We start from the raw sequence: 11,336 nt of genomic DNA, 5'->3' as shown, positions 1-11,336 counted from the left end.
AGTTCCTGACACTCATGTGTACATCCCTGAGGGTCCCAGGGGGAGGATAAAAGAGAGGACAGTTTGAGATACACAATCATAGAGATTTTACTGACCTCACGGCATCCAGTGACACCATGGGAGCAGGTTCTTTTCCAGGGACATGTGTTTACAGGCATGTGGAAGCCCTCATATAATTAACAATAGAAAGGGAAAGTTCTGGTATTTGTCTCTCTGGAGTATTATTTACTTTGTGACTCCCACAATGTAGTTTTGTCTGGCACATAATTCGGTTCTCCTAGACCCTTTTAAGACTCACACTGTGCTTTAAAGAGCCCCGCTACTGCATTCTACATACCGATAACAGAAATTAGGTTCTTTCAGAGGCATACGAAACACTACAAATGAGGCTAATGAAGAAAGTATTTTCCTTCTACAGCAGTTTGCTGAGAAAACAAAGAAAAATGGGGAAATTCTGCCTTGAGAAAACAATGTCGGATCCCTGCATCAGACACTGAGAAAGGGGGAGGGAACAGACTTAAAAATTTTTAACAAAGTGCCTTTCAGAGCACTCTGCCCCAACTGTTTGAGGACTGGCCCCTATACGGTTAATATCTGACCTCTAAGAGAAACGCCCAGCTCCCCCGCCACCATCAATAAGTCAGGTCCCTTCTTCAAGAGACAGCGGTCCCCCTCCTCTGAGGTCAGAGCCCTCTTCTGGCCTGGTGAGAGAGGCCTGCCACAGAGGGATGGGGGAAGGGGGAGGAAGTCATTCCTGAGGCTAAAGTTTGGCTGTGTTTGGAATGTGGCCAGGGAGTGACACGGGTACAACGGGCTCTTCTTCTTGGCTCTGCATGGCCGTTCACAACTCCGCAGGCAGTCGGCCTGCATTGGAAGCACAGCGGAAGCCTAGGTTGTCTGAGGCTGAATCTGGAGTGTTGCCCATCCTGCCACCAGAGAAGAGGAAAGAGAATGGACGTTTGTTGAGAAAGGGGCCTGGAGCCTTACCCAACTTTCATGCTCAACCTCCTAGGGTCTGCTGTGGTCCAGGGTGCCTGAGGACTGAGGGCAGGGTCTAGAAAGAAGCCTAGTATGAGGGCACTCCTGGGGAAAAGGGGATAAGGAGGGACTTAGGACAGGGTGTAGGAAGTGTGACCGAGCAGTCATGAGAGTCTGCTCTGGAAGGCAAGAAAGGCAATGACTAGTAACTTCAACTGCTCATAGTTTAGAATAACTCAGCCAAAAAAAACCTGTCAGTAAGAAGCGAAAATACCATAGTGCCAATGAGTACTTCATACTTTTCAAAAGACTTTCGCATATATTCCTTCATTTGCCTTTTCTCCACACCTCTGGCAGGCAGGATTTGTTCACCATTTTTACAGACCCAGAATCAGATACTAGGAATATGCAAATGTCTTGGCCACGGCCAACCACTGCTTCAGGGGCACAAGAGATCCAGTGGCAAACCCAGCTTCCTGGTTCCCAGGCCAGTACTTTCTCCACTACTTTGTCCTAGAAAAGGAGGTGAGGGAAAGCAGGGGCCTCAACGTATCCAAGAAACATCTGCAAACCTGACTTCCTGAGGCCACAGAAACAGCGGTCTCTTTCTAGTCCTTCTGGAACCCAGGAATGGGAGGAGGCAGAGGGAAAGCATCAAAATAAACCTACAGATGAGCAAAGTCGAGAGAGTCCCAGCAGGGGACTTGGGAGCCTGAGACCCTACCATTCAGGTGCCAGCATTAACCATCTGTGTGACATGAGTGGGTCCCAGCACCTCAGCCAACCTATTTTTCCTTGACTGTAAAACGACATCGTTATAGAAAATGGTTTTTCGGGGCACCTGGGTGGCTCAGTCATTAAGCATCTGCCTTCAGCTCAGGTCATGATCCCAAGGTCCTGGAATGGAGCCCCACATCGGGCTCCCTGCTCAGCGGGAAGCCTGCTTCTTCCTCTCCCACTCCCCCTGCTTGTGTTCCCTCTCTCTCTCTGTCAAATAAATAAATAAAATCTTTAAAAAAAAAAAAAAAAAGAAAAAAAATGATTTTTCATGTGCTCTCCAGTTTGAAGGGTCTTTCCATGACCAATACTGATGTGGCCATTCCACTGCCCTGCCTCCGCCACCAGTTACAAGGACGAGGGGAGAAACCCTTATGATGCTGGACACACAGTCTCTCCGGGTACCGAGAGCTGGCAAGAAAAGGCACAAGTTGCCTGAAGCCCTTTTGCTTCTCATGGCAAATGCTGTGTATGCTCTCTTCTGTCCCCACAACTTGGGGTGCAGATAGAGGATTGGAAGCAGCATTAACACCAGCTCTGGGACACCAGGACCCAGACCCCTGGCCCCCAGCTACCAGTCTCCTCACCTGGTGGTGACCCGGGCCCGGTGATTGGCAGAGCCATCAGCTGTGTCGATCCAGGATGCCCCCCGAAGGACACGCATGTCCTGCCCTGTAGCCTGGTATGGAGATGCTGTCCACTCCCACACGTTGCCCAGGAGGTCATAGAGCCCTGCAGCACAGGAGGTGGGTCAGTTCCAGGCTGGGCAGTACCATCCCCCATCCCCTGCCCTCTAGGTATCAAAGGCTTCGGGAAGCTTCCCTGGTGGTGTTTCTCTCTGCTTCATCTTCCAGGCAGAATGATCCCACCAACCAGTTTGTGAGTATTGACAGCAACATGACAGGAAATCTTACCATAGTTATTCTGTGGGGGGAAAGCATTCACTGGGGAGACTCCATGGAAGCCATCCTCAGCCTTGTCATCCTTGGGGAAATTTCCCTAAGGGGTAGAAATTTAAGCTAAAAAATTTATCATCCTGTTCCAAGGTGGATGTTCCCACTTGGCCAGAGGAAAACCAAGGTCATATTGCTGTGTCATCTGGGGTAGGATAAAGGCCATGAGGCAGTGAACTGAGGTGGCCATCCTGAGCTCCCAAACTAGTCACCTCATGTCCTCCACCATCACCTCCTGGCTGGGTTAGGGAATGTGTGGTTTCCCTGTGCCCACAGTGATCTATGTCAAGCCCATCCCACCTCCACTTTCTCCACTCTCAGCAGCTTCCACCCCTCTGCCTTGACCCCCATGTGCTTCAGTGCCTTGGGAAGGCTCCTCCTCCCCTCCTCTGCTCAGCACCACCTGCCTTCTCAAGGACCACTGACGCCTGCCCTGTGCTCTCCTGTACCATTTCTTCTCTTCTACCGCCAACAGGTTTAACTCTCCCTCGTCTGCCCTGACTCTACTGTTCTCATCTGTGCTTTACCACCAAAATGCGTGAAAAAGGAACCTATATTTGCTGATGCAATTTGTTCAATCTTCTCAATAAAACTGGGGTTCAGCTCCCCCTACTCCATGGAAGCTGATCTCACTAAAGGGAAGATGAAGAGGTAATTACTTACTCAACAGCTACTATGTGTTCAGGCTGCCACATTTCTCTCTCTTAATCCTTACAAGGCTGTGAGGCAAGTATTTTCTCCCTTTAAAAAACTGACAACTGAGGCTCAAAGTGGTTAATTTATCAGAGATCACACAGTGAATCAGATCTTTTTGCAAAGCTCTGACCCCAAGATCATCTAAAAGATCAATTTACCCCTTGGGTTCTTTTTTAATGCTTCCCCCCATGAAATGCTGATGCTGTGCCCCCCCTTACTCTACAGAGTCTCCTTGGGGGATAACATTCTTGCCTAAGATATATGCTGATGACTCCCAAACCACTTGCTCTGACCCAGACCTCTGTCCTAAGATCTAGACTCATATTTTCAATGTTTGAGCATATAAATGACAAAGGGCACCTTAAACTAAGCTGATGCTAACCCCATCGAGTTCTATCCCTCTGACCCCAAATGCGTATCATCTGTTCTGGATAATGGTAGCACTGTCACCCTGTTGCCCAAGCTTAGATTCATGCTTCAGTCCAACTCCCTCCCGCTTTTCCACTTCACTACCAGACCCCGTCTACGTTACAGGCATGCCTCTCCCATCTGGCTTCTTCCCCATTCCACTTTTACTTAGTTCACATGTTCACAATCCCCCGGGCCATTGCCACAGCCTCAAATTCAGAGACACCTCCCACCCCGCCACCACTGCAGCTCTGTTTCATTTAGGCCTGCACAAATTAGCAACTAGCACCCTCCCCAAATCAAATTATGTTGTTAGTCCCCTGTTTAAAAACCTTCATCAGCTCCCCACTGCCTACAGAGGAAAATCTAAAACTGTATCTTGGCTCCTTCATAATCCGCCTACAACCCACTGTCTACCTCATCTCCTGCACCTCCCGTTTCCCTGTGCTCCAACCTCTCTGAATTTGTCCCATCTCTGAACACACAGTAAGTACCCTTTCCTAATACAGTGCTGACACTCACGTTGCTCCTTCTGCTGTGAATGCCCTTTCCTCCACTTTTCACTTGGCAAACTCCTATTCCAGCAGCTCCGATGTCATCTCCTCTGTGAAGTCACCCCCACCACTCGCAGGCAGCCATTCACTTCTACAACTCTTCAGTATGCAGCCCCACCACGCTGCCTTTTGCTTTACCAGTTTACCAGTCCCATTAGAACACAAAGCCCTCTGCAGTCCCACAGCCCAACTCGATGCTTAGCCTCAGGAGGCTTCATTCAGTGCTTTGAGAAGGGACAGGGGTGAGGAATGTATGTCTTACCTGCCACAGGTTGGTGCGGTTTGGCTGGAACTGGTTTCCCCATGGGTAAAGCTGACCTGCCAGGAGAACAAGGAGAGAGTGGGGGAGGGGGAGGAGAAGGGTCGTGGAAGAGGCAAAGACAGAGAGAGTGAGGGAACCAAAAGGAAGTCAGGAGGTGATGAGAAAAGGAAAGAGAGATTACTTTTATTTCCCATGCCTGTCCCTTCCACTCACTGTCCTGCATTCAGAGCCCCTGGCCTCCTGATCTGCTCCAGGACAGTGCAATCCCAGGTGTGGTTCTGACTAATGCCAGTCTGGTAAGGTATCTGTTACCAGATCTTGTCCAGATAAGTACAGAAATTGAGAGTAAGATTTCAGAAACTTGTCAACTGGACTTAGATTGGATAAATAAACAAGGAACCTCGTTTATCACAAGAATTTTGACTATTGGTATAGCTGGTGTTTAAAGAGTAGCAGAGGTGTTGAACATGGGGAGTTGCTGTTTCCCTCTCCTAACTTTTTGTTCAGTTAGGATTGCAAAACTTCATTGTTTGTATGAGTCCCTTCACACCTATGGAAAAAGCAGTCTGGGTAATTCTTTTCTTCGGCTATGTTGTTCTGATTATCTTAATTGAAATGTAACATGCCTGGGTGGAATCTCCAAGAAATTTTATGTCTGTTTCTTTATTCCAGTTTTCCAGTTATTAATTTTTTTGGCATTTTACACAAATACTGGTCTGAGATGGATCAGAATTGAAAACAGTAACGACTGGCCCTCCACCACACAGTTTAAGAAGCACTGCTCTAGAGAGTATGGACCCTTCCCACACTTCAAAGCTCCCCATGCAGGACAGGACGGGGAGAAGAATAAAGGGAAGTCGCCGCGCCATCTCTATACCCTTCAAGCCCCCTCGGGCAGCAAACTCCCACTCTTCCTCGGTGGGCAGCCGTTTCCCCCGCCAAGCACAGAAGGCACGAGCATCATTCCAGCTCACGTGTACCACCGGGAGCTCCAGTCTCTCTCGGATGCCAGAGCCAGGACCTGCAGGCTGACAGCCAGGATGAAGTGAGACAGGCTTCTGGGAGCACACAGAAGTCTGAGGAAGGCTAGGCTTAGGGTGCCTGAGTTCAGCTTTTACCACTAGATGGAGCAAGGAAGTTGGAGGAGATAGCCTGGTGAGTGAAGAGAGGCCTAGAGTCAGAAAGAGCATAAATATGAGCCAAGGGAGAAATGGGATGGGCAATGGGAAAAAAGCTCAGGGCAGAGGAAACAGGGTTGCTTGGCTGTTGCCTTGAAATTTCTGTCACCCTTTTAAATTTAGTGTCTCTAGATAGGCAAGGGGTCTTCTAGGGAAGCCAGGCCTCCAGATTAAGAGTCAACAGGGGTAGAAAACGAGGCAGAGGAACCAACCCTTACCTGCCTCCAGAACGCCCTTTCCACTGGAAGCCACCAGAGAAGAGACTGCAAAAAAGAAGTACGACTGCAAGATGCTCTGACCCAGCCAGGGCACCTTCCTGACTGACACACACGAGGCAGAACAAACACTTCAGACTGGGACTCAGGTGGTCCAAGTGGGGCTGTTTCTGGACCCCGGAAAGCAGGACATCTCACTACCATTATTAGAGGGATGTCAAGCAGTTCTCCTGCCAGCTCAGGGAGTAACTTGAACCCTACATGTATCTGGTTCCTTAGAGAGTCTCAGTATGCAGAAACCAGCTCAGTGTGTGCCCCTCTGACTCTTCCACGGAGGATCTCTCTTGCTCCTTCCCTGCCTGCAGCTCTCAGGTGGGATTCTCTGTGGTGGCTCCGGTGGGCCCATAACCCGCTCGCATTCCCTCAGCTGCAAGCCCAGGTTCTCTCACCTCCATCTGATGGGTCACGTTGTTTCTAAGCTCATCGGAGACAAAGTCCTCAAAGACAAAACTCCACCCGAACATCTCAGCCTCTGTCCGGTACTTTTTTTCCCTTACAAACTCCCTGAAAAGAGATATTTCACTTGGTTAAACTGATAAGGTTCCATGTCCCACTCTCACCCCCTCCTGCTCCGGAAAACCTCATATATCTTTCTCCTCAAAGCCACACATCACAGAGTTTCCATCAACAACAAGCAATTAACATGAAAGCCTGAGTAGGAGATTTTCTTTTAAAATCTGTTGCTCTATGTGTAATTCATATATAGAAAGGCACTCTTTTTAGTGCATGGTTTTGTGAGTTTTGACAAAGCATATAGTCACTATCACAATCAAGATACAGAGCAAGTCTATCAAACGCCTCTTAAAATTCCCTCATGCTTCTACAACCACTGATCTGTTTTTTGTCCCTATAGTGTTCCCTTGCCCAGAATATAAATTCACAGAAACTGAATCATACATTATGTAGCTTTTGTGTGTGGCTTCACTTAGCATAATGCTTCTGAGATTCGTCCATGTGTTGCCAGTATTGGTCGTTTGTCCCTCTTTGTTGCAGGGTAGCATTTTATTGCATGGATGTACCGAATTTTGCTTATCCATTCACCAGGTGCATGCAGGTCGTCGGGGTTATCTCCAGTTTTTGGAGATTATGAATAAAGCTGTTGAGAAGATTTAAGGGTGGGGATTGGGTCTCTTTTCTGAAAGGTCTTCCTCACATACCTACTCTCACAACAATTGCGAGAGGGAGGCAGAACGTGTGTTACTATCTCCATCTAACAGATGAAAAACATGGAATCAAATAAAAATAATGTGTTGAAATTTTAGAATGGATGTTCACATAGTTTGCTATGGTATAGCAAATTTCAGCAAGCAAACTGCCAGGGTAAGATGGATTGTTTTTATTGGGCTAAAAGTACCCCATCTGTGCCAGCCCTCTGATATGAGAAGACATTGTTCACCCATCAAAGGGGCACTGAGAATGGAGGAGGTGATCAGATTTGGTAGCAATAGCTATTTATCAACCTCAGAGCACCTGAACGGTTTGAAAATCTTTTACCAGAGAAGCAGAGACAAATCATGGGTTCTAAGCAAAGTTTAGGGGCTTGCTGGAAGTCTATCATAAAAAGGTCATAAAAATAAATAAATATATAGGTGCCATAACTTGAAATATAAAAGACTTCTATCATAAAATGTCATAACTTGAAATATATAAAAGTGCACACTGTGCATCTAGCTAGCTAGCTATTTCTGGTTGTCATGATACAGCACCAGCCTAATCAAAAGGGATTTCTCCTTCAATTTTAATAAAAATTCTTTCAAAAAGCACATATAAGTAGTGCACATTGTATTACAGAAAAATGAGAAAATACAGGTAGATAAAAAGAAAAAAATTGAAATCATCCATTATCGCATCAACTAAGATACAGCATAGCCGTGTATATCCTTTCCTGTTCTGCCCCCCAGCAAGAATTTGTAAATAGCTTTAAGAAGGTGCTTCCCTGGGGAAAAAGAAAAAAGGGGGATGCTTCCCTGGAATTATTTTCATTTGGAAGTCACGAAAACATGGGTAAAATCTGTTACCTAATGCAATGTTACATCTTCCAGTTCATTTTTTATTTTTTTATTTTATTTTTATTTTTTTAAAGGTTTTATTTATTTATTTGAGAGAGAGAGAGAGAACGAGAGATAGAAAGCACGAGAGGGAAGAGGGTCAGAGGGAGAAGCAGACTCCCTGCTGAGCAGGGAGCCCGATGTGGGACTCGATTCCGGGACTCCAGGATCATGACCTGAGCCGAAGGCAGTCGCTCAACCAAATGAGCCACCCAGGCGCCCTCTTCCAGTTCTTTTTAAATGCATATACACTCTATGTACATACTTTTTAAAAATACGGTCATACCCTGTGTATTGTTTGTAAGCTACTTTCTTCACTTAACATCTCACAATTCTTTTTGACAAAAGGATTTTAATGGCTGCTAAGTATTCTGTGATGTTGATACAGTATGTTTAAGCGATCCTTATATTGTTAATATTTGTTTACAACGGCATCTTTTTAGCTAAAGGTTTTTTGGAAGACCTTAATTCTTTCCTTAAGGAAAACCTCTAAAGATGGAATCCCTAAGTCAAAGGGCCTGAGAAGTACACCAACCATCCTTATGCTTACTTCAGTCTGGGTCTCTTGAATCAATTTTTCCCCATAACTTTTTATTTTAAAGAGTTTTAAATCCACAGTGTAACATTTAAGTCATTTCCCACATTGCTTTGTCTTTCTGTTCCCTCCTTTTCCCACTCCTCTTTCTATATTCCCCTTGTATCATTTAAGGTAAATTACAGATATCTCCTGGATCATTTTCTACTTTAGCCTATACAAAACATACCGCCTTGAGGAGACTGAGACAGCTCAACATGGCTTCTTAGACTGAGCTGGAACCATAATGTTTGTCCTAAACTAATGCCATTTCCCTAAGTAAATATAAAGGGAATTTATGAGACTCTCAGCTACTATGACCCTTCTCCCAATCCCTCCCTGCTGGGGAAGAGGTTTTTGTTGAGTGTTTGACTTCTGCCCATATTTCTCAATGCTATACCCAATGTAATGGAAAATCCACTGGCTGAAGAGTCAGGGGATTTGAGTTCCAGGCCCAGCTCTGCCACTAACAGAGAGTGAGTCTCCAGACTTGATTCTTCATCTGAAAAATGTAGGTAACACTTATCCCACTGTACTATTGCAAAGATGATATGTTATAGTAAACAAGCTACTTTCCTTTTAGGTATTAGGAATGAAAATTAGAAAGAGCCTCTACCCCTCCTGGAAGAACACCTGATGTACCTGAAATCTTTGTTGGTGACAGGAAATATGTCAATGGCAAAGGGTGTTACTGTCACCTCTCGGGCAGGCCCTTCACCATCTCTGCCATCTGGTGAATTTGTTCCCATCTGGTATCTCCCACCTGGTAGCTGGATCATGTTAGTAGTCTGCCCATTCCCTGCAGAGAAAAAGAAGCATCATCAGTAATACATGAATATATATAAAACAAGTGGCAATATTTGGATTATATGTAATATTCATAATGGTGTAATGAAAAAAAATGTAGGCTTAAAAATTTGGCCTTAAATTCTTGTTCTGCCACTTAACTTGTTGGGTGACCTTAGGCAATTAGTTAATCTGAGTTTTGCTTTCTCTCCACAAAATGGAGACAACATCTAACTATTTCAAGGAGCGGCTGTATAAATTAAAATTACATGTGTGAAATGTGAGATGGTAATTATTCAACAAATGTTTATTTCTGTCCTTACCGCTCTATTCTTGTACACAACTCTTTGTCCCAGCTAGGTAAATCTAGACACTAAGACCCTGAAATACTTCCAGCAGCTTTCTACCCATACTTCTGCTCTTGTTGTTTCTCTGCCTCTTCCCGCCCACTTCTTAATGATTTTCACCATTATATCATATGCTCCAGAGAATACCTATTTTGCCACTGTATTCCAGGCATCTAGCACAAGAGCACAGTAATTAGCAAACGATTGAGATCCTTCATATCTGCTGTTTGAACACCTCAGAAAATCACAACTAAAAGGATCATTAGTTCAACTGTCTTATTTAACAGGAAAAAACCAAGACCGCAAAAGCAAAATCACGAGAAGAGCTAGTTAACAAGGAATAAGGACTCGATTCAGGTCTTTTTACTTCCAGGTCAGTGCTATTTCCAACCCACCACACCTGTCTTCACACTTCAGAATGTTATGTTTCTTCTTAAGGATATCTAAGTACCATAAGTTCCTTAATGGCAGCAGAGTCCACCGTCTTTTCATGTTTCTCTATCTTTAGCCCTCTTGTTCTCATTCTGACACACTCACACTGATGATTTCATCTACTTCAAGGGAGAAAAAAATGGAGCAAGCAGGGAAACCTCAGATTAAAAGGGAATTAAGAAACAACATACAATTGCAATGTATGAACTTTATTTTGACACTAACTCAACTATAACAAACAGTAGGTGAATCTGAACACTAACCCGACGTTTAATGATATTAATGAGAACTGTTAATTTTTTAAGGCAGGGAAAGAGGACAGTATTTTTTTCATGACTCTTTGTCTTTTTGGCTTCTCAAGCTGAGTATTTACAAATAAAATTGTGTAATGCCTGGATTCATTTCAAAAAGGCCCCAGGGAAATGGGAAAGTGGGAGCGACACCAAAACAGCAAGATTAGCTAGCTATAAACTGGCAACTGTTTTAAGTTGCGCGACGGGTACATGCGAGAGGATATCTTTATATTCTCTTTTACTTTATGTTCAAAAAAGTAAAAAAGAAGTTAGATAGGACATGAGCCATTAACCACCTCGCCAAGTTGGCCGCCTCTGGGAGGTGCCTCCGTCCGCTCCAAGCCCATCCAGGAAGCGGGTGGAGGGGCCACGGTCTCTTTCCCCGACCAGGGCGGGGGACCCACCCCCTTCCTGATGTTTCCCGGGGCACACAGGGTCAGGCCAGCACACTGACCTAGCTCGAACCACGGGCCAGACAGGAGCAACAGCAACATCAGCAGCGGCGGCGAGGGGCCCATGCCGGGAACACGAGCAGCGCACACACCGTGGGCCCTGCTGCGCATGCGCCCCGCGTGCACCACGTCGGCCGCCGTACCGCGTGCGCACTGCCCGAGTGTTTTGTTTTTTTTTTTTGGCCGATGGGTTTGGCTGGTCCCAGGCTACAGCTGGATCCCCCGAATTTAAGGTACGTGGGGCCAGATAGGTGCAATTTTCTTAGGGTTAGCGTTGAGGGACCAGGCCATTCCAGAAGCCCCTTTGTTTCCCCATGAACAGA

At 45.7% G+C, this 11,336-nt stretch overlaps 1 protein-coding gene across 3 annotated transcripts; it reads right to left on the bottom strand.

The window, feature by feature from the left end:
* Positions 1-66: 66 nt before the first annotated feature.
* Positions 67-11,153, bottom strand: SUMF2 (sulfatase modifying factor 2). Of its 3 annotated transcripts, XM_027614094.2 has the most exons (10): positions 11,016-11,091; positions 10,288-10,387; positions 9,346-9,502; positions 6,471-6,585; positions 6,025-6,069; positions 5,506-5,656; positions 4,629-4,684; positions 2,670-2,754; positions 2,343-2,487; positions 696-926 (listed from the first exon to the last, which is right to left on the bottom strand). In XM_027614094.2, exons 3-10 carry the CDS (start codon positions 9,480-9,482, stop codon positions 842-844), a joined length of 819 nt encoding a protein of 272 aa, XP_027469895.1. In that variant the 5' UTR covers positions 9,483-9,502; positions 10,288-10,387; positions 11,016-11,091; the 3' UTR covers positions 696-841. The 3 variants fall into 3 exon arrangements, with proteins under 3 accessions (XP_027469893.1, XP_027469895.1, XP_027469894.1); XM_027614092.1 differs by lacking the exon at positions 10,288-10,387 and having other exon boundaries at positions 67-926; positions 11,016-11,153; XM_027614093.2 differs by lacking the exon at positions 10,288-10,387 and having other exon boundaries at positions 2,670-2,679; positions 11,016-11,153.
* Positions 11,154-11,336: the final 183 nt, after the last annotated feature.

Source organism: Zalophus californianus, chromosome 10 (assembly GCF_009762305.2).
Source record: "Zalophus californianus isolate mZalCal1 chromosome 10, mZalCal1.pri.v2, whole genome shotgun sequence".
Taxonomy (NCBI): Eukaryota; Metazoa; Chordata; class Mammalia; order Carnivora; family Otariidae; genus Zalophus; species Zalophus californianus.
This window is presented reverse-complemented; position numbering and strand designations above follow the sequence as displayed.

Excerpts from the sequence above, each read along its gene's own strand:
- SUMF2 (XM_027614092.1), bottom strand. The coding sequence starts at position 11,124 with ATGCGCAGCAGGGCCCACGGTGTGTGCGCTGCTCGTGTTCCCGGCATG. Across the intron at positions 5,657-6,024 it reads AAAGGGCGTTCTGGAGGCAG|CCTGCAGGTCCTGGCTCTGG; the intron begins GTAAGGGTTGGT and ends CCTGGCTGTCAG. Across the intron at positions 4,685-5,505 it reads TGCCCGAGGGGGCTTGAAGG|GTCAGCTTTACCCATGGGGA; the intron begins GTATAGAGATGG and ends TTCTCCTGGCAG.